The following is a 21,427-nucleotide window of genomic DNA, read 5'->3' on the forward strand; positions in this document are numbered from 1 at the left end:
CAGGTCTTAAAGTCCTGGCCACAATTAACAAGGAAAGGGGCAGGGGGGAAATACTGGGCTGCAGGAAGGGGGGTGGATAATTGCTGCACTTGGGAGCCCGGAGGAGGTATTGGCTACACTTAAGGGTCAGGAGGGGTTAATGGCTGCAATACTGAATGCAGTGCAGTCATTAATCTCTCCTCGTCCCCATACTCCCCAATCCTGATCCCCAAGTGCAGCTATTAACTTTGCTGGGTAGACTTATACTTGAGTCAATAAAAAATCCACCTTAAGAGGGCTGAATATTGGAGTCGATTTATACACGAGGTTGACTTGTATTTGAGTATATATGGTATTTAAAATAGTTTAAAAAGGGAGGCAGTGGTGGACTTACCGCCCCATTGAAGACTCACAATGTCAGTATTAGCCAAAAACAAAATTTGTTGTTCGCTCCGACAATGTTGCACCACATTTCATGGGTCTATAGCCCGCCTTCTCAGGCAGTAAAAAAGGGAGCAGCTTAGGAAGGGTCAGCGCATTTGTAACATGTAGTTTGTTCAGTTGCTCATTAAATAAGCAAACGCAAGTTTGAAGCCTGTTGAGTGCCTTTCTCTACATATTGCAAAGTAAAAGAAAAGGTAGGCTGCTAGGATCTGCGGGGAGTCAAGATGTCGCTGGAGGCTCGGTAAGTATTTGAATGCCTCCAAACTCGCCCGAACCCCCCCAAAAAAATCAGTCCCCGTTATCCATCAGTTAGTTGATACTTCCAGTTGCCTGAGTTCTGGATAACAGGGCCTTGCAGTATACTCATCTGACACAGCCACAGAAAAAGCTTTTAGAGATGGAAACTTGCAGGACTGTGGTTTTGGGTTCAGTTCTCACCAAACGACTGCACTTTTTTGTTCCACATTTCTGCTTATAACCTCCTGAATTACAAAAAAGTGATCACATTTCTTTGAAAAAAATTAAAAACATTAGATTTTTTTCTATACAACTGATCATTTTTAACGCTAAAAAAGGGGAAAGTGCACATTTTTATTGCATCATATGTGGCCAGCGTAAAAGCGCTGCAGAAGATGCTACATAAAGATTTCCTGAGGGATTTGTGCAGCCCTGCAATTCTGTAAACTTGTTGTTATAGATGTGAAGCAGACACAATGAAACTTCACTGCAGTTCACTGAACACCTCCTTTAGTAAATCATCCCGGACTGTATGCCAGCACTATCGCAATACAGGAAGTAAATAAGGACAAATGCTGAGAAGGCGTAATACCGGGGAAGGAAGAGTGCCACGCTCTGAAATAAAATATTTTATCTGGTGCTTGACAAGATATCTACCATGTAAGCCTTGGAGAGGGATTAGAAGCACACCGTGTATTTACTCAACTCTCGGTATCATTACTTTTTATTTCCTGCCTTCTCCATGTTTGTCAGCTTTCTTGTGCTTCATTAATTCCACCCCCTTCTAATTTAATGGTGTGCAAGATACCCTTGAGACAGTCCTTGTGCACTGGAGATGAAGGTGCGGTGATAGGAAAAGCAGGCAGGAATGGTACGCTTATTTGGGCAATAAAAAGAGGGCTGGCAGTCAAACAGAGACCAGACAGGATGTAGCAAATTACAGGCCTCTACCTCCAGCTTTTCTCTTCTGAAGAAACACTTGCTGCACTAGAGAGATGCCCCCTGGGAAAATGCACCCTCCTCACAGTCACAATGGCTTGTTAGCTTCCGGACTGAAGACATTGTCCGGTTTACAATACTCCCTCCCATTGCCAGCACTTTCCTCATAAACAAACTGTATTCTTGTGAAAAAAGGATGCGACTGTCTGATGGCCCTCAGTGACATTGTCAGTGTCTGCCGTGTAAAGACCAATCACAGGCCAGGAGCAAAAGAAAAAATAAATCCTGTCAGCGATCATCAGCCAGGAGCTCTGGACACACTAATTGTGTTGTAATTAAAAACAAGCGCTGTATACAGTAGAGTACCTGGGTGTGCCATGGAGGACCAGGCTAACACTAATTTATTGTATCTGGCTGTGCCATAAATATGTTCACACTATTAGAGGTTTAAACGGACAGGAATAAACATCATGTGAGACACAAGTGTTACTGAGAGAGTCAAGAGGCTACAGAAGAAAGAGGGCCAGTCACAGCAGCAACAGCCCCAGGCACCCCCTCTGCAGGCGCAGCGACAGGGACACCGCACTTAATTGCTGCTTTAATACGCTTTATTTACAGTCTCCCTCCCTTTCAATGTGCAATATTAAACGTGCATGTACCTCAAGGCATAAAGCCGGCACAAAGGCAATTAGGAAAGCAGCTAAAAACACCAGCAATTATATTGTCAAAGTAAAAGATTAAGGTGTGCGTGGAAGGGAGCAGAGCAGAATGAGAATGTGCATAAAGCAACACTGTACTGTGTATTGTGAGAGGGCCTCTAAACAAAGCAATAGCACAGATGGAGGAGGCACACAGTCTGTAAGGATGAGGAAAACCGGTGTGTTCACCAGCAATTATATTATAGGTAACTAGTGACCCTGTCACTGCACATGCGCCCGCTGCGCACGCACATTTCCGCCGTGCGCCCGCCCACCCCTTTGCTCGTCATCCCTTGCCGCGCGTCACTCTAGTGTTTCTGCATCCCTGCACATGCGCAGAGCTCAAATGGGACACACACAGGGACATGGGATGCAGAGACATTAGTGTTTTATTATAGAGGATGGAGACAGACTTTGTTTCTTTGTACCTGTGTATCGTGGTAAAATAAGGAAGCGTGGAGCGTGCCAGAGTCATCTTTCTCTTTTATTCAAGACTATTTCATTTTTTTACTTGAACATTTAAGTATAGCACCAGAAAACGATTTAAATTTGAGATTAGCTTAGAGCTCCACTTGGCCTGACTGGGAAGTCTTGCTTTACTGCAGTGTAGTAAAGATACAATAGTACCATAGAGAACAATAGTGAATAAGTCATCTTTTGTAATACTACAGTGGATGCAGTACTTCTTTAATGGAACAGAAAATCAAGACTCTTTTCTGCTTACAAAACATGGCAAGATACAACAGCAGGTGGTCCTAAAAAATGTTTTTGTTGTAATAATCCATGTTTCTATTATTTATTAAAAACAATAACATACAGTATATATTTTTTTATTTTTAAATTGTGTTTTAGTGCCAAAATCAATAAATAAGTAAATCATAAATAAGTAAATACAGCAAATATGGTAAAACACAATCCAAGCTAAATTTACTGTCCTGCACAATTGATTATGGATCCGATTTTTAAATCCGGTTAAAAAAAGTACTGCACACTGCTATGTTTTTTAAAGCGGACCCAAACCAAACATTTTTTTAATTCAAAATATTTAGTTGCACCGCTCTGACACATACAAATATAAATAAACTCTCCTTCAAGCCTATGAGTATTTCAGTGACTGCTTTTCACCCTTCTCTTTTGATAACTAGGATTATACTGGGGGCAGCCATTAGCAATGCCTCCTATGCTGGACACCATCTACTCCACCAGTTTGCCGGAAAAATCCTGGCAATTTGAAAGGAAGGTATGGGTTACTCCAATAAATGTAAAATATTTTATATTTGTCATCATGCAGCTGAAAAAAGGCTGCTATTTATTATTATAATTTAGAAAATAGATTTCATTTCTGAAACCTTGTATTTTTAATTTGGGTCCACTTTAACTGGAATCAAAAATCGGAATCACATGTAGTGTGCAAGAGGCCTCAAGCAGATACGACCACAGTGATCGAATCTGCCGTATTTTGACGGGTAAAATCGCATAGTGTATGGCCAGCTTAAAGAGACTCCGTAACAAAAATTGCATCCTGTTTTTTATCATCCTACAAGTTCCAAAAGCTATTCTAATGTGTTCTGGCTAACTGCAGCACTTTCTACTAACACAGTCTCTGTAATAAATCAATGTATCTTTCCCCTGTCAGACTTGTCGGCCTGTGTCTGGAAGGCTGCCAAGTTCTTCAGTGTTGTGGTTCTGCTATGAACTCCCCTTTATGCACACTGCCTGTGTGTTATTTAGATTAAGAGCAGCTTCTCTCTTCTCTCTCTTATCTTTTACAAGCTGGATAAATCGTCCTCTGAGCTGGCTGGGCTTTCACATACTGAGGAATTACAAACAAGGGCAAAGCTGTTTGCAGGAAGAAAAGAGCAGCCTGAAACTTTAGTGCATGGGGGAAAGAAACACACAAATGATCTCTTGAGATTCAAAAGGAAGGCTGTATACAGCCTGCTTGTGTATGGATGTATTTTCTATGTGTGGACATACTGTACATCAACCTACTTCCTGTTTTGGTGGCCATTTTGTTTGTTTACAAACAAACTTTTAAAAACTGTTCTTAACCACTTTTAATGCGGCGAGATTGTGACAGAGGGTAATAGGAGATGTCCCCTAACGCACTGGTATGTTTACTTTTGAGCGATTTTAACAATACAGATTCTCTTTAAGATGTTCAGAGCTGTCAGTAAGAGACACATATTAACCACTTACGGACAAGCTGACGCATTAAAACGTCCTATTGAAACCTTTTAACGGCTCCAGGACGTTTTCATGCGTCGCTCACTCCCACAGCCGCAGTGCATGTGTGCGCACCTCCCCCACCACCGTAAATAGTTGCCTTAGGGACTTAGCTTTTATTTTATGAGGGTATATTACTATTACTTTACTACATATGGGGCTTGTAATTATGGATCGGACAAAAAAAAAAGACAGAAAAATTACACCTACTGTATATTTCCCAATAATATATTGTCGCCATTCATTGTCATAGGGACATCATTTAACCACTTAAGCCTATCTGGACAAACCCATTCACGTCCAGATAGGCTGCGCGCACTCCCGCGGGCCGCGCCCGCGACCTGCTGTTAGCCCAGGGATCAATGAATGGGATTATAGATCCCATTCATTGATTGAAGCACCCTGCAGAAAAACTGACAGCCTCTTATCAGAGGCTGCTGTTTTTCTGAGTCACAAAAAATTTCCCGTCCTCCTAATGTGTCCTGGAAGCGTGATCGTACGCTTCCAGGACTTTTTGACTGTGGCCATCTTGTGGCCAAATAGTAAAACTACACCCACATCTATTTTTTATTAAACAAATGCATTATTTTACATTTAAAATTAGCTGTTTACCTCCCACACCACAAATTACCTAAATAATTTTTTTTATAAAAAAAAAAAATTACAATAAAAAAACAACAATATAAATAGTTACCTAAGGGTCTGATCTTTTTAAATCAGCATGTCAAAGGAGTATATTAATATAATTTTTTTTAAATTATGGGATTGTAAATAGTGATGGACGCAAATTGAAAAAAACACACCTTTATTTCCAAATAAAATATCGGCGCCATTGTGATAGGGACATAATTTAAATGGTGTAATAAGCGGGACAAATGGGCAAATAAAATACATGAGTTTTAATTACGGTAGCATGTATTAATTTCAAACTATAATGGCCAAAAACTGAGAAATAATGATTTTTTTTTCTATTTCTTTCTTAATTTTCCTGTTAAAATGGATTTAGAATAAATTAATTCTTAGCAAAATGTATCACCCAAAGAAAGCCTAATTGGTGGCGGAAAAAACAAGATATAGATCAATTAATTGTGATAAAGTTATTGGCGAATGAATGGGAGGTGAAAGCTGCTCAGATGCAACAAATAAACAACCCTGTGGGCTTAAGTGGTTAAACGGTCTAATAATTGAGACAAATGGGCAAATAAGACAAGACAAGACAAATAACATTTATATTGCGCTTTTCTCCTTGCGGACTCAAAGTGCCAGAGCAGAGCAGCAGCCACTAGGGCGCGCTCTATTGGCAGTAGCAGTGTAAGGGAGACTTGCCAAAGGTCTCCTACTGAATTAGTGCTGGCTTACTGAACAGGCAGAGCCGAGATTCAAACCCTGGTCTCCTGTGTCAGAGGCAGAGCCCTTAACCATTACACATTCAGCCAAAAATACAATTCGTGTGTTTTATCCGCAGGAGAATGTTTTATTTCAAAACTATATAAGAAATAATGTTTTTTTTTTCCATTTTTTTATTTTTCCCATTAACCCCCTTGCCGGTCCAATTCCTTTTTTTTTTTTAAATCATGTAGCGAGCACAGGGCTCGCTACATGATAGCCGCTGAGCAGTGGCATCCCCCCACCCACTCCTATTGCCTTCGGCGATCAGAGTAAGCAGGAAATCCCGTTCAGAACGGGATTTCCTGCTGGGCTTCCACAGTCGCCATGGCGACGGGGCGGGATGACGTCACCGACGTCGGGACATCAGAGGGAATCCCGATCCACCCCTCAGCGCTGCCTGGCACTGATTGGACAGGCTGCGCAAGGGGCGTGGGGGGGTTGCGGCGCGGCGGGTAGCGGCAAATCGGCGGCGATCGTAATATGCACGCAGCTAGCAAAGTGCTAGCTGCTTGCAATAAAAAAAATTATGCAAATCGGCCCAGCGGGGCCTGAAAAATCCTCCTGCGCAGGTTACTCGGGATAACCGGCAAGGAGGTTAAAATGCATTTACAATAAAAAAAATTCTTAGCAAAATGTGCTACCCCCAGAAAGCCTAATTGGTGGCAATAAACAACGTATAGATCATTTTGTTGCGATAAATAGTAATAAAGTTATTGGCGAATAAAGATGCAAAGCACTGACAGGTGAAAATTGCTCTTGTCCGTTAGGGTAAAAACCGCTATGGGGTGAAGTGGTTAGGGAAAAATCAGTTGGGAGTCGGGACAAATGTATAATTGTATGTACATATGTCTTTTAAATTGTACAGTTTTTAGTAATAGTCTTTTTTGAATCAAAATCTTCATTATAATGATACTGTTGCTGACTAGAACAAAAGAATAAGTGCAGAAAGTGGCAAAACAGCCATCACAAAGTTGCCAAAAAAAAAGAACAAAGTAACTCCATACAGCGCCAAGTCTTTCCCAACTGAACTTCATTGATCTATGCCAACTTGAAAGCGGCGTATTACAGGAAGAGAATTACCTGCTGTACTTCAATAAGTGATTCCTCCCATTCATTGCTAATAGATTCTACATAAAATAGTGCAGAGTTAAATGAGAGTTGTTAAACTTTTCTTAAGCAGTTTGCTTTCTAAAAAGTGGACCATAATAAAATGGCATAAAGGGTGAAATAAACTATTTGATTGCTCTGTTTCTTTTTATTAGCTCACTCCTTGTTCTACAAAATTAAAAGCCATGTTATTGAAGGTGCAAAGCAGGGTTTTTTCCACCTCTGTTGCCTACAGATATACCATGTAATGGTAGCATAAGCTGGAAGAAAGGCTTTTTATAAGGACCATCCAAAAAGTAGAGAATGTTTTCAATTAATCAATTAAGGAAATATTTAATTAATTAAATTTTATCTCTTGATTATTTCTCCACATCACCTCCTTTATTTAAGCATTTGTCATGTCTTTTTACAAGGTTTACAATCCCCTTGTTGTAGTTGTATCATACTCCTCACCTCTTAGTCAGAGGCATTGGGGTTCATGGTCATGCTGCTGAACAAACAGTTACTAGCGTTCTGCAGTCACGTGACAAGTAAAGAAGGTTACCCTGACAGATGCAAGTTAAATAAGAATACCTTGCATGGAAAAGGTGTTACTTTCTAAATGTCCCTCATATATTGAGAGGAAGGTGTCACTCCCTTTGCGTCTGATAATCTTCTGGTTGGAGTACTCCGATAACAGCTGCAAGCGTAAAGGACCACTGTCGCGAAAATCATAACATTTTAAATGCATGTAACATATACAAATACGAAGTACATTTCTTCCAGAGTAAAATGAGACATAAATTACTTTTCACCTATGTTGTTGTCACCTACAGTAGGTAATAGAAATCTGACAAAACCGACAAGTTTTGGACTTGCCTATCTCCTCCTGAGGGATTCTCAGGGTTTTCGTTATTTTCAAAAGCACTTGGACGGAGCAACTGGCATTCACTAACTGCCAAAAAACTGTGCAGCGAACAGGGAGGCTGGCCAGCATCTTTGTATAAATCTTTTTCAGGGAGTGTCTGAATAAAAAATAAAGGCTATGCTGAGAATCCCCCATGAGGAGATGGACAAACCCAAAATTTGTCAATTCTGTCAGATTTCTACTACCTACTGTAAGTGACAGCATCATAGGAGTAAAGTAATTTATGGCTCATTTTACTCTGGAAGGAATCTACTTCAATGTACTTAAATTTTGCATTGTTTCACGATAGTGGTCCTTTAAAGGGAAGGTTCAGGGACAGTTGGTAAAAAATAAAAATCCAAATCCACTTACCTGGGGCTTCCTCCAGCCCGTGGCAGGCAGGAGGTGCCCTCGGCGCCGCTCCGCAGGCTCCCGGTGGTCTCCGGTGGCCGACCATACCTGGCCAGGCCGGCGGCCAGGTCGGGCCTCTTCTGCGCTCCATTGTGCGTTCCACGCCGGCGCGCTGACGTCATCGGACGTCCTCCGGGCTATACTGCGCAGGCTCAGAACTACTGAGCCTGCGCAGTACAGCCCGGAGGACGTCTGATGACGTCAGCGCGCCGGCGTGGAACGCACAATGGAGCGCAGAAGAGGCCCGACCTGGCCGCCGGCCTGGCCAGGTCGGGTCGGCCACCGGAGACCACCGGGAGCCTGCGGAGCAGCGCCGAGGGCACCTCCTGCCTGCCACGGGCTGGAGGAAGCCCCAGGTAAGTAGATTCGGATTTTTATTTTTTATCAACTGTCCCTGAACCTTCCCTTTAACAAAACGTAGGGTAAAAAAACAGTTAAAGTGAACCAGAGATGAAGCACCCTCATGCAATTTACCATATATATGAGTGGGAACATTAGAGAAAACACCTACCCTGCTCTGTTTCATTCTTCACTGCTCAGCCTGCTTGTTATCAGCCCTGATAAAATCCCTGACTGAGCAGTCAGTCTGGCTTTGCTCAGGAATCATTATAGCGGAGTCTGTCTCCATTATAGCTGAGTATGTCTTTTCAAGCCCAAGCCTGCCCCCTTCTAGCACTGCTTTCCTGTTCTGTATATTTTCAGCATCACAGAGAGCTGTGATGAGATGGGAGGAGCTGCTAATGTAAGGTTATATTGAAAAACGTTATTTTTTTCTATATTTGTTAGTCATAAGAGGTTTTTAAAAATGGTGATTTTATTTTGCACACAGCCCACTAAATAATATGCTTTTCTGATGAAGTGTGTTTTGCGTGGAGTTTTAGTAAAACAAAACACAAAAAACGGCACACAAGAGCGGCGAAAATACCAGGTATAGTATTTATTTAGTAAAATCTATTGGGGGATATGGTTTTTTTTTGCCAAAGCGGTCATCTCTGGTTTCCTTTAAGAGGGCTGCTTTGTTCCACGTCCACTCTGGCGAACCAGTCTGCCTAACCAGCGAACCAGTCAGTCACAGAAACACAGTAGTGCAGATGAAGATTATTATCTCCCTATGATGAAAGAACTGTCCAACTAAATGTCCACACACTGGTTCCTGCTCACACCCCTATTAAAGTCTGGTAGCTTCCACCCATTTAACTTTGCCAAATATCTGAAAAATATTATTACAGCAAACAGCTCCTCCATTTTGTTTCTACAAATTAATGAAATACTTGACTGCACATCATACACAGTGACGTTTATAAATGTAACAGATTCTAAGGCCCTGTAAGAAATGATCTAGACACTACTGAAGACAGCTGTCAGATGAAGCTTGTAACTTGCTATGTGCCCTAGATCCACTGGTAACCCGATTTAGACAAGACAAAACACAGAACATTTATATTGCACTTTTCTCCTGACGAACTCAAAGCACCTGAGCTGCCACCACTAGGATGCGCTATATAGGCGGTAGCAGTGTTAGGGAGTCTTGCCCAAGGTTTCCTCACTGAATAGGTGCTGGCTTACTGAACAGGAAGAGCTGAGATTTGAATCCTGGACTCCTGTGTCAGAGGCAGAGCCCTGATTTAGGGCTCTTCCACATTAAGCAGCTGATGGCAAAGAATCCACCAACTATCAAAGTGTTCCCGTGGATATGCCAGGCACTTGTGACAGCCCTAGCATAAGCAGTAGGATTGGGCGTGTCCTCTAAATGTACATCTGAGCAAGGGGCAGCTTCCCACAGGATGTTACATGTGGCGGTTTTCTGCTGCTCAGTAGCCCCACCAAAGGTCAAGCGCTTGGCACACGTGGTTAAAAACTACTTTCCAGCGGCACAGTACAACAGTTGAATGGTTGCCACTCCCTTGCAGACTGTCTGCTGAATGATGTGAAAAAAGTGCAATACAGCCATCCGTATGATTTAATGAGCGTCTTAGCATGCAAGGGGAGCGTAGCATAGCACTAGTGCTATGGCGGCGCCCAGCTTCCATGCTGAGCACCGAAATGACCTGCTTTGTGTCTTATTGGCACCGTGATTCATTGTACAGCAAGGCTTTCTCACAACGTACTGCTGCATGCATTTTGAGGTGCCATGCATTTGTGTATAATGTACTGTCAAATGTGTGGCTGAGGGAAGTGCAGTTTGCTAATTTTTGGAAGGCAGTAGAAGGGGCGGTCAGGCCAGATTACCGCCCGGGGCGCAGTGATGGAGGGGGGAGCAGCAGCATGTTGGAATTCAGCTGCGGTGAGGGGGTCTGACTCTTCTCTCCCTCTCCTCTGTAGAAATGTATGAGTGGCGGTAAGCGGAAAGTCACCTTCCAGGTTCCAAGCGGAGATGAAGCAGGCTTTCATTGGGGAAAACCTAGTGAGAACACTGATACAAAAGCATAGCAACAGCAGATGTGATAGACACAGTATATGTACAGCAACAGTGTGAGGGGAAAAATGAATATACAGTGTTGTACAACCTGCTATAGTAAAACATGTACACTATAATACAAGCCATGTCATTACAGTGCCCTCATTAGTGCCCGGCCCCCTTTAACTATAGTGTGCCCTGTTAATGCTCCATACATCTGTCATCAATAATAATAATCTGTCATAGGGCACTCCATTTTAGCGCTTTTTCCAATTATAGTTCCCCGATTATAGTAACCTTGTTATAGTGCTCTTGTTACAGTGCACCCCAGTTATACTGCTCACTCTTACCATGACCCCCATCTTACACTGCTTCTCTTATCCCCACACAGTGCCTACCATAATAGTGTCCACATCTACAGTGACCCCAATTATAGTGGCTCTCAGGGTAGTACTATCAGTTATAGTGTATGGTATGATATGTCATACCCCCTTCAAACGGGATGACCAGGCAACCCTTGTCTCCATAGGCAATCTATATATTTTTTTTTGGGGGGGGGGGGGGGGGGAGGAAGGGGGGCAGATATGAGGCAGAACTCAGTGACGATATACAATTTACCTTTTTACCTGACTTTTCACCAACTTTTGTGTACTTTTTCAAGTTCAATTGTTAAATGTTGGAAAGTTAGTTTAAAGGGAACCTAAACTGAGAAGGATATGGATTTTATTTTAACCACTTTGTCCTCCTTGACGTAGTTCTACGTCAAGGAGGACATGTGCGCTCCCGCCGCCGGCCGCGCGCGTGTACGTGCGCTCCCGGCCGCGGATTCGTTAGCCCAGGAATCAATGAATCGGCCATGGTGCCCGATCACTGATACCTCTCCCCGCAGAAAAAGCGACAGCTTCTCTCGGAAGCTTTGCCTTTTCTGTCTTCTATGTCCCTCTAAGCGTACATTGTACGCTTAGAGTGACGTCATGGAAACAAACTCAAGGTTGCCATCTTGTGGCCAAAAAGTAAAACTACATCTAAAAGTAAGAAAAAAATTAAAATACACATATATTTACTTAAATCAAATACTATTTACATCCCACCCTCCCAAAAATACCCACATAAAATGTTTAATAATTAAAAAAAAAATACAATAAAAAAAGCAAAAAAACACAAATATTTACCTAAGGGTCTAAACTTTTTAAATATCTATGTAAAGATGAAATTAGTTACATAGTTACATAGTTATTTTGGTTGAAAAAAGACATACGTCCATCGAGTTCAACCAGAAAATATTTCTATTTTTTTTTTATAAGCTTGTAAATAGTGATGGATGCAAAACGGAAAAAATGCTCTTTTATTTCCAAATAAAATATTGTTTTAAGTGGTTAAGGGCTTAAGTGGTTAAAATAATACCAGTTGCCTGATTCTCCTGCTGATCCTGTGTCTCTAATGCTTTCAGCCACAGCCCCTGAACAAGCATGCAGATCAGGTGCTCTGACTGAAGTCAGACTGGATTAGCTGCATGCTTATTTCAGGTCTGATTCAGTCACTACTGCAGCCAAAGAGATCAGCAGGACTGCCAGTCAACTGGTATTGTTTAAAAAAGAAACATCCATATCCCTCTCAGTTTAGGTCCCCTTTAAAGAGAAGATGAAAATTATTTCCTAGGAGGAAACTCAATTTTAAAAGTCAATGGTATATGGACCAGTGTCTCTTAACACTGGAACAACATTACAGAGCATTTGCATGGCAATAACTGCAATAACTCCCATATCCCCCTTTCTGATAATAACTATTGCGATCATGGATTGTCACTGCTTTATACCACAACAGTACTTTTCTTTTGTGAGTTTTCTGAGTTTTTAAATTTGAAGAGTTAATTTCCAACAGTAATATTCATAATATACACTAATTAACAAGACTGCTTTAAAATTTTATTTTTCAATGTTGGTTCTAGTTGGTTTTTAAGAAAAAAATTACCTTATATCTCTTTTTACATCCAGGAACTGGACAGGCAAATGGCTTTTCATCCCCTCCATTCATACACATGGAGCTAAGGATTGCTTCAGAGCTAATGGCACTCTCTGTGGTCCAGGACTCATCGCTGTCCGAGTCTTCATAGTCCACCTCTTCTTCGTCATATTCACTACCTGCAGAGGGTGGGAGAACACACAGTATGGAGATGAATTCCTTTTGTGGCATACAAGATTCACCAGTCTTACATACAAACATTGCTTACACCAGGCTTCCTCAACCAGGGTTCCCTGGAACCCCAGGGTTCCTTGAGGACTCCTTGGCATTTCCCCCATCGTAGGGGAAGTATAATAAAGCACACTATAATAGGTGGTACTGTAATAAGAAGCACTAAATTGAGGGCTCAGGAGACAGTATAATGAGTGGCAGTGTAATGGGGGTAGTGAAATCAACAGCCACACATACTTTTAAAAACCATGCCTCCTGCAAAATAAATGCAGGGATTCCTCGAGATCAAAACATTGTTTGCAGGGTTCCTCCAGGGTAGAAAGATTGAGAAAGGCTGGCTTACACCAAGATATTCTATCGTAAATTTTCAATTACACGTGAAAATAGTGCTATTGGCAAAGTGACAACTAACAGAAACTCAAGAACAGACTATCTTTATCCCTCTTTATTTGCCCACTGTGTCAACTCTGTATTTGGCCTCTTCATCTAATACAGCCATATATTTTGGTAGTTAAGCAAGCAAACTGTGGTCCAAATTCAAGCATTGCTTACAATAACTAAACAAGGATTGGCCAAATTATATGCACGATAAGAGTTTAGGCAGAAAATGGTCCATGTATGGCAAGGTAGTGCTTGGTCATTTGAGCTTGGAATGCTGACAGTATAGAATAATGATTATTCCTGGCTTTAGAAGGCCCTCAAGACCCCCCCCCCCCCCCCCTCTTCATGCCTAAGTTTAACCAAACTCCCTTCCCTACCACTAATACCAAATATACCGAAAGCCTAACCTGGTGCCTAGCCTTCATAAACCATTCCCAGATTGATGTGTAACTTTAACTATGCCCTTCCTTATACCTAGCCTTAATGTCAACCTTTAAATAGTGTCTAACCCGTACTCAATCCTGTCTTTGCCTGACTTCAAACCTAACCCACTCCTAAGAGATCCTGAGACCCTCACCCCAAGTCTTCTTCATTTTTCATTTCTATTTTTTTCTTCTTTTGTCCTAGAGACTTCTTATAAACGCAGTATTAGGGACACCCAGTAGATAAATGATGTAATGCTATGATGAACTGCTTTGGCTAAGTCTTGTAGCATCTAGAATGAGAGTATCAGACAAAGATTGTTCCATTGTAGGACTTTCCTAGTAGGCAGGTACAAATATGGTAACTTGGAGTATTCTTTCTGTTCTTGTATTTGTTCTGTTGACATAGGACACTCAAGCAATAAACACTAAAAATCCTTAGAATTTTTTATACAAATATTTTGCAGTTATTTACCATTTTTGTCACCACAGACCTGGGAGGGGGAAGGGGCCGTGGGAGACCCATTACATTGGGAGGAGGGCACAGCAGGCTGTGTTCGGATGATTTCCAATAGATTTAATAAAAAAATCTATTGGAAAATTTTCTTGCACCACCGTTTCCACCAGTGACATCAGCCCATGCTGTGGTGTCACGTGGTACAGGCATTCGTGGTGGCAATTCAAAAAGGTGCCAGACACTAGGGGAGGTGAGGGGTTGTGCCGGCATGACAGGTGAGTGTGCAACACTCACCATGGGCCTGAGGTCCGTCGGTTGTTGAGAAATCGAATGCTGTTACCGCCATGCACTGGAACGTGCCCTTGCGACCGAGACTTTCCATCATTGCAAATCAATCCTTTTGACTGATTTTGGATGGAAATCAACTGAAATAATTGAGTGCGTGGACATGTTGTGGCATCAATCTCTGCCAGATTCGATCATTATGATCAGCCAGATATCAATGCTGAAATCGAGTGATGTATGGGCAGACTTAACTCGCAGCTGATTTTCTCTCAGCAATCTTTCAGAGATCTCTGACATACAAATGACGAATAGAAGGATAAACTCTGATTTCAGGTACACTTTACTATAATAATCTCTTTTCTCTGGAAACACCATATATTATTTTCCCTTGACATAGCTATGCCTCAGCTGTTAACACAGAAGACACTGTTAGCCATTGAATATAAGTCAGACATCAGCACCTTGAGAAAAAGCCCTTGGCCAGCCTGAAAAGACCTTTCTCTGAGGTAAAGAGCAGGGCCTTTCTTCAGGGCTGCCCAATCCTGAGGAGCATAATTCTACAGATCATAAACCGTGTCAAATAATATGTTGACAAGTCCTAATGCATTTACTAGCCCTGTGGAATTAATAGGAATTATGTCAGAACATTAATAAGAGTTACAGCAATTACGCTTGCTCACTTCAATCCCTCAGGTGTGGGAATGAATGGCATTGTATGGCTGGCCTGGCTGGCTCCCTGCACATAGCACAAGGTGTCCAGGCACCTGGAGTTCATTTCTCTTTTCATTTCAATTTGTGTTTTAAGCTTATTAATCAAACTGTCGGAAGGGGAGCTGCACCCGAGGGGGCCTTGTTTTACTACTGTGCTCTAATCAAAGGCAACGGGGGAAAGGCTGAGAAGCTGTAACACGCATATGGACAGGTTATACTGTGCTGGAGAGAGCGACACACAGCAAAGCAGAGACACAAACATACGCATCACGCTTTCTGAGAAGAAATCTGAACCATGTAATGCAGCACAGCCCTCAGCAAGCACAGAGAGCTCCCAGCATGTCCAGCTTCACTTATTACTGTGTTGGGTTTATTTTTTCACAACTTTTTGGTTTTATATGGTCAGACACATTTTTATTTTTTACACAGAGGGTTGCCAAATGTATTTACATAGCTCCCAACTGTCCCTTTTTTGAAGGGAAAGTCCCTCTTTGGGAACCAAATCCCACTGTCTCTCTTTCTTCCTCGTGTCCCTCTTTCAGGACTGATATACAGATCCATGTACATATAGGTATTTTTCCTACTAAAAAGTATGTTTAATTCACTCTAAACTTTATTCCCATCCTTTACATTGATTTTCTTATTTTCAAATGTTAATATGAAGGCAGGGCCGAAATTGCCATAAGGCACTGTAGACACGTGCCTACACGCGCCTGATGATGGAAAGGCGGCTCACTTCCCTCTCTGAGTGCCTCTCTCCCTCCTTCCCTATGCAGAGCTCTGATGAGAGCATAAATGAGAGGTTAATCACCCTGGTCTCATCATTGTACTGACTAGATCTCCCTTCAGTCAAGAGCACTTCTAGCTACTTACCGTATTTTATGGACCATAAGACGCACTTTTGCTCCCCAAAAAGTGGAGGGAAAAAGTCAGTGCGTCTTATGGTCCGAATACAACTTATTCGGCCCAGTGCCACTGTCTCTCCTGCACTCCGTGACAACTTTACAAGGTCCACTTTCGGCCTGCTATCTACTTTTGAAATGCCAAGAGTTGGGCGGACAGAGAGACGAGAGGAGCTGGGAGGTGAAGCAGCGGGTGGTGTCCAGAGCCATGTGTGGTGTCCGGAACAGCGTGTATGGTGACCGGAGAACAGCTGAAAGAAGGGCAAAGGGAGAGAGGAGCTGGGCGCATAATAGTGTGTGGCAGCGGAGTGCTCTGCACGCAAGCTTACCAGGACACAGTGACTTCCTGGCTGATTATCATTAGGACGGACCGGTCTGTAGTGCTGGTCCTTTCTGGACTGTCCTTGCCTCATGTGGTGTCCGGAGAGGAGCTGCCGGTCATGCAGCACGTGGTGTCTGAAGTCGCATGTCCTGCCAGGAAGCGAATGGAATAAGGAACTGTGCAGTTATGCAGCACGTAGTGTCTAAAGCTTGGGGATTAATGTAACTTGCCAGGGGGGAGTACTGTAAAGGGGATTACTGTAACTGGGGGGAGACACTCCACAAGATGCCCCTGCACCATGGAGGCACCAAGTTTTTGTCCTCCAAACCTAGGAGTGTCTTATGGTCCGAAAAATACAGTAATACTAAGTTTCTGGTAGCTACCTAATGCTTGGGGGCACTTAATATTAAGGTTACTTCTGGCTACCTAATACTAAGGGACACCTGTAGCTACCTGTGACAGGCAAGGGAAGTAAGGGGAAAGTGACAGCTGTTACAGCCAAAACACTTGAGGTGTGGTTTGGTGGATGGTTGTAGGTTCAAAGATGGCGAAATCTAAGGTGCCTGGACATGTGTGCCTACAGGCTCCTGTGAGGTAAATCCTGGCCTGTATGAAGGAAAATGAACCAGAATAAAAAGGACCAGTGTGGTTTAAATGATCAAACTACATATTTTTCTTATTAAATCTTTATGGTACGCATGACTAGGAGTATGACGGGGCGTGATTAGCGGTGTGGCTTAAAGGGAACCTAAACTGAGAAGGATATGGATTTTTCCTTTTTCAAAATAATACCAGTTGCCTGGCTCTCCTGCTGATCCTGTGTCTCTAATACTTTTAGTCACAGCCCCTCAACAAGCATGCAGATCACATGCTCTGACTGAAGTCCGACTGGATTAGCTGCATGCTTGTTTCAGAGGTGTGATTCAGCCAAAAAGATCAGTAGGGCTGCCAGGCAACTGGTATTGTTGAAAAGGAAACAGCCATTCCCCTCTCAGTTTAGGTTTCCCTTTAAGTGCCCCTCTTTCTAATCTCAAAAAGTTGGGAGGTATAAAAAGTTGGGAGGTATACATTACACATGCGATGAGACTGCTGGACACCCTATTGGTATGTTAGCTGCAGCATACCATTAATACTTAGAAAGATCCTTTATAGGGACATACAAAAATTGTTTCTCAAAATAATCTTTCACAACTGTTTCAGGTGACAGTCTAACATCTGTACAGACCACATCAGCAACCCTAGTCCTCAGGCAGACTGATAACAGCCTTATCAGTCCACCGTCAGACTGTACACACGCTGTACTGTCTGCTGAAAACCCACCCAGCGGGAGGTGCCGACGGACCCGTCGTTGGCTTCAGGCAGACGTGTGTACGAGCCTTAAGCAGCGTCTTCTGCAATCAGTGCTGCTGGATTTTTTGACAGTTGTTAGGCTACATTCACAGTGGGGATGCATCAGGTATGCCTGTGATGTGATGCATACAATGAAGCATATAGTACATAGAAAGCATGCTATGCTGCAACTGTTACCACACAGATATGATAACTAACCCCCTTTTCTAATTCATTTCCAATTCATTTCCTCAGGGCATTTATAACTGGATGATGTGTTCCCTCAATTCCTGTTTTCTTTTAGTCATGCATCTAATAACAGCAGAATAAAATCAGCTATATGCTTTGGCCTTAATTCAATAAGGCCAGTTAGTAAAATTTGGTATAATAATTTAGGTTGGTAAAATATCGCATTTGGTATTTTACACTTTTTTTTCTTCCAAATTCACTAAGATTTCCTTTGCACAAATGCATTATAGCTCAATAAAAGCACTGATAATCACTGCATAAATCTTTATTAAAATGTTTTTTAAAAAACTGTATTAACCACTTCCCCTCCCCCGGGACGAGTACATCCCTGCATGTCCCCATATCTCCTTGCAGGGATGTAGCTACTACGTCCCTTCCTGCTCTCCCCACCCACACACCCTGCGCTCATTACCGTTGTCGATCGCTAGATGGGGAGATCAATGAATGGAAACACAGTTCCCATTCATTGATCTATATCCTCAAGTGAATGACCGCGGCAATCAATGAGATGGCGCCGTCATTCACAAAAAATGATACTTACATGTCCACGAATTACATCCTGTTTGCGTAGTAATACTACACATAGGGAAGTTATGCTTGAAGAGATCTTGTGGCCCAATAGTAAAATTACTAATTATTTTGTAAAAAAAAAAAAATATCCATTTAAAAAAAAAAAAAATAGTTACCTCGGGGACTGAACTTTTTTAATATGTATGTCAAGAAGGTATATTCCTGTTACTTTTTAAATTATGGGCTTGTAATAAGTGATGGACGCAAAACTGAAAAAAATTCACCTGACAGGTGAAAATTGTTCTGTTTTTTTAAGTAAAAAAAACCCTTGGAGGTGAAGTGGTTAAATAAATACTAGATAAAATAGGAGCTTGTAAAACAGAACAGACAGTCCATCCTCAAGCTGGCTGCATCTGCCTCTGGCTCCTCCAACGCGTTTCGTCCCATGTGAATCATCAGGGGACAAGCCATTTTATAACTGATTTTGACTGAAATCTACCTTTCCACATAGTCTGCAGCCAGGCTATGATCTCCTAGACATGAGGAATGATTGATATCATGCTTCTCTGTCACTGTAGCAGCATTACATCATTTGGTGAATAGAGCACTCCTAAGTTTTCATTTTTTTTGACTGTTTGATTAGAGTGTTGTACCGCATTAGTGAAAGGCACAAACAGGAAAAAGCACATTTAGGAAACATCTTATGCCATCAATTAGCTTCCCTTAGTGACAAATGCTGACATCATGCCTGATGAAGAGACCTGAGCTGTTTCAGCCGCTTGAAACTGTATTGCATTCCTCCAGATAAATGGTGATCTTACTCCACATTTTCCTTTGTGATAGGAAAAAATCCTTTGGTTTGTTTGCAGAGAGCATTCCATTTCTATGGCTAGGCAGCTCACACATCTCATGGAATCTTTGGATGGGAAAAGACTGTTAAGCAACCCTGTGTTAAGTGAGGTCATTATTTGACCACAATCACAGAGAATAACAGCCAGAAACAAACTAGCTGCAGTGAAGTTTAGAGAAATGCTTGCCTTTCATATAGTTGGAAAGAATTGTCTAATTCTCCACAAAAGTTTTGATGCTCTTTAGCTCCACACACTTGTATTAACCCTAACCTGAACCTAAAGAGGAATTGCTACCAAGAATGATTGAATTTCATCCCAACCAGTGGCTGATACTCCTTTTCCCATGAAAAATCTTTACCGTTTCTCGAATAGATCATGGTGGGAAGGGGTATGTCTGTATGGCAGATACTGTGGTGAAACCCCTCCCACAGTGTGATGTGGGAGCCTTGTTGCATTGTGGGAAATAACGACCGTTTCCCACTGCCTGTCAGCCAGTATTTCCCTCTGTCCGTATTTATATCTATAAAAAACAACAACTTTTTAGCCTATTCCATTATTAAGAGGTGTGGTTATAGATAATGGCAGTTGGTGCTGTCTGGTTTTTTTATGTCTGACAGTAGTAAAGATGATTATGTGCAGGCTGATTGTGAATCAAACAATATGAACAAATTACATGGTGAATAGCAATCATTTCTTGATTTCTTTTCTATTTTTAACTTCTCACTTTGCAATGTATTCATTTCTTTTTTTCCCCTTTTTGCTAAAGTTTCTCTTAAAACTAAGTTAAAGCTCCCTCAACTATCACTTACAATACATCTATGAGTACTAGTAGTAAAAGCATTAAGATTTCTGCAAAAAGAAAAACACCATTGCTGTGCATTGTCCATATATTTAAGAATGAGAATAGGTATTGAGAACTATGGGTAATTAAGGGGGAGGTTATTCTAAGGCACTTGAAGGAAGGCGAGAAGGATGGGTGTGGGGTAAGTGTAAATTAAAACAGAGTTCTCCCCAGGCTCTTTTAGCCGAGTGCTCCACCTGACTAATTTTGGTGAGTACCCGGCTGTAATCAGTTGTGCCGACCCTGTATTACCCTGTCACTCCCCGCCCAGCTACTTTTTCATGGCACCCGGCTGGGAAACATTTCAGGGGAGAACACTGTAAAATATTGGTAATGTAAATGCAGGGCCGGTTCTAGACTTTTTGCTGCCTGAGAAAAGCTCAGGCAAACGTGTAATCATTTGCAATGATCACACAGCACCCGACAATTTACTCTAGTTCATTTAATGTCATGCTGCAGCTCAACATAATAGCACACTGGCTGGCTGTGAATCTGTGACAAACTACTCACCCTCGGCCACTCCATTCTTCCTCATTCAGAATAGCAGTGCCATCTCCTCCCTTCTGCTGTGCAATTCAAGTGAAACACTGCTGCTCTCCTGTCTCCCCCTCCTAACTCACTGTCAGACTCCTCACACAGCACAACAAGCTGCTTTTCCCCAATGATGACCTTTTTACCTCGCTCTCCTCTTGCTTTTCCTCCTACTCTGACTGCATGCTGTTACTGTAAACACAGTTCAAACATGTAATTTCTGAGCCTGTAATTTCTGAGCCTGATGCAAATGTTTCACCTTGTTTCATGAGAGAACCAGTCCTGTGTAAATGCTCAAACCACAAGAAGCAAACAAATGTATTTATCCTGCTAGATAAGTCCTACTGGATCATTTCATCAACGTTCATCTTTCCACCTATATTAACCATAAGTCTACAGACCAGGTGTTGCGAGGCAGGTCATTTTGGGGGACACTCTAACCCACGCTGCGCCTCACCTGGGTGCTGCCATAGACATAATGTTATTAGGTCTAGGGTCGTGCAGCAGTGTAATTCAAGTGTTAGCCAGATCCAAATTACTTCTCCCTCCAAGGTTCTACGACTTGGAGGGGGTATAGTAATTAACGCACCGGGAATATGAGCAGCAGCAGGGTCAGCCGTCATTCGTCTCCCCCTGTGCCAAAGTGACCGGGCCGTGAAAGTCCATATATGCCAGGAGTTGCTGTGTTGTAGTCATTAGAATATAAGCTCTTTTTATCATGTAAGAATG

General features: G+C 42.2%; 1 protein-coding gene across 4 annotated transcripts in view; it reads right to left on the reverse strand.

Annotated features, from left to right (window-relative positions):
• Nucleotides 1–21,427, reverse strand: part of JAZF1 (JAZF zinc finger 1) — a 417,486-nt gene that overhangs the window by 20,092 nt on the left and 375,967 nt on the right. For all 4 annotated transcript variants that reach the window (XM_068236061.1, XM_068236062.1, XM_068236063.1 and 1 more), the window contains one exon: nucleotides 12,686–12,855. In XM_068236061.1, coding sequence (XP_068092162.1) covers nucleotides 12,686–12,855 — 170 coding nt within the window. The remainder of the gene's footprint in view (nucleotides 1–12,685; nucleotides 12,856–21,427) is intronic.

This window comes from Hyperolius riggenbachi, chromosome 5 (assembly GCF_040937935.1).
Source record: "Hyperolius riggenbachi isolate aHypRig1 chromosome 5, aHypRig1.pri, whole genome shotgun sequence".
NCBI lineage: Eukaryota > Metazoa > Chordata > Amphibia > Anura > Hyperoliidae > Hyperolius > Hyperolius riggenbachi.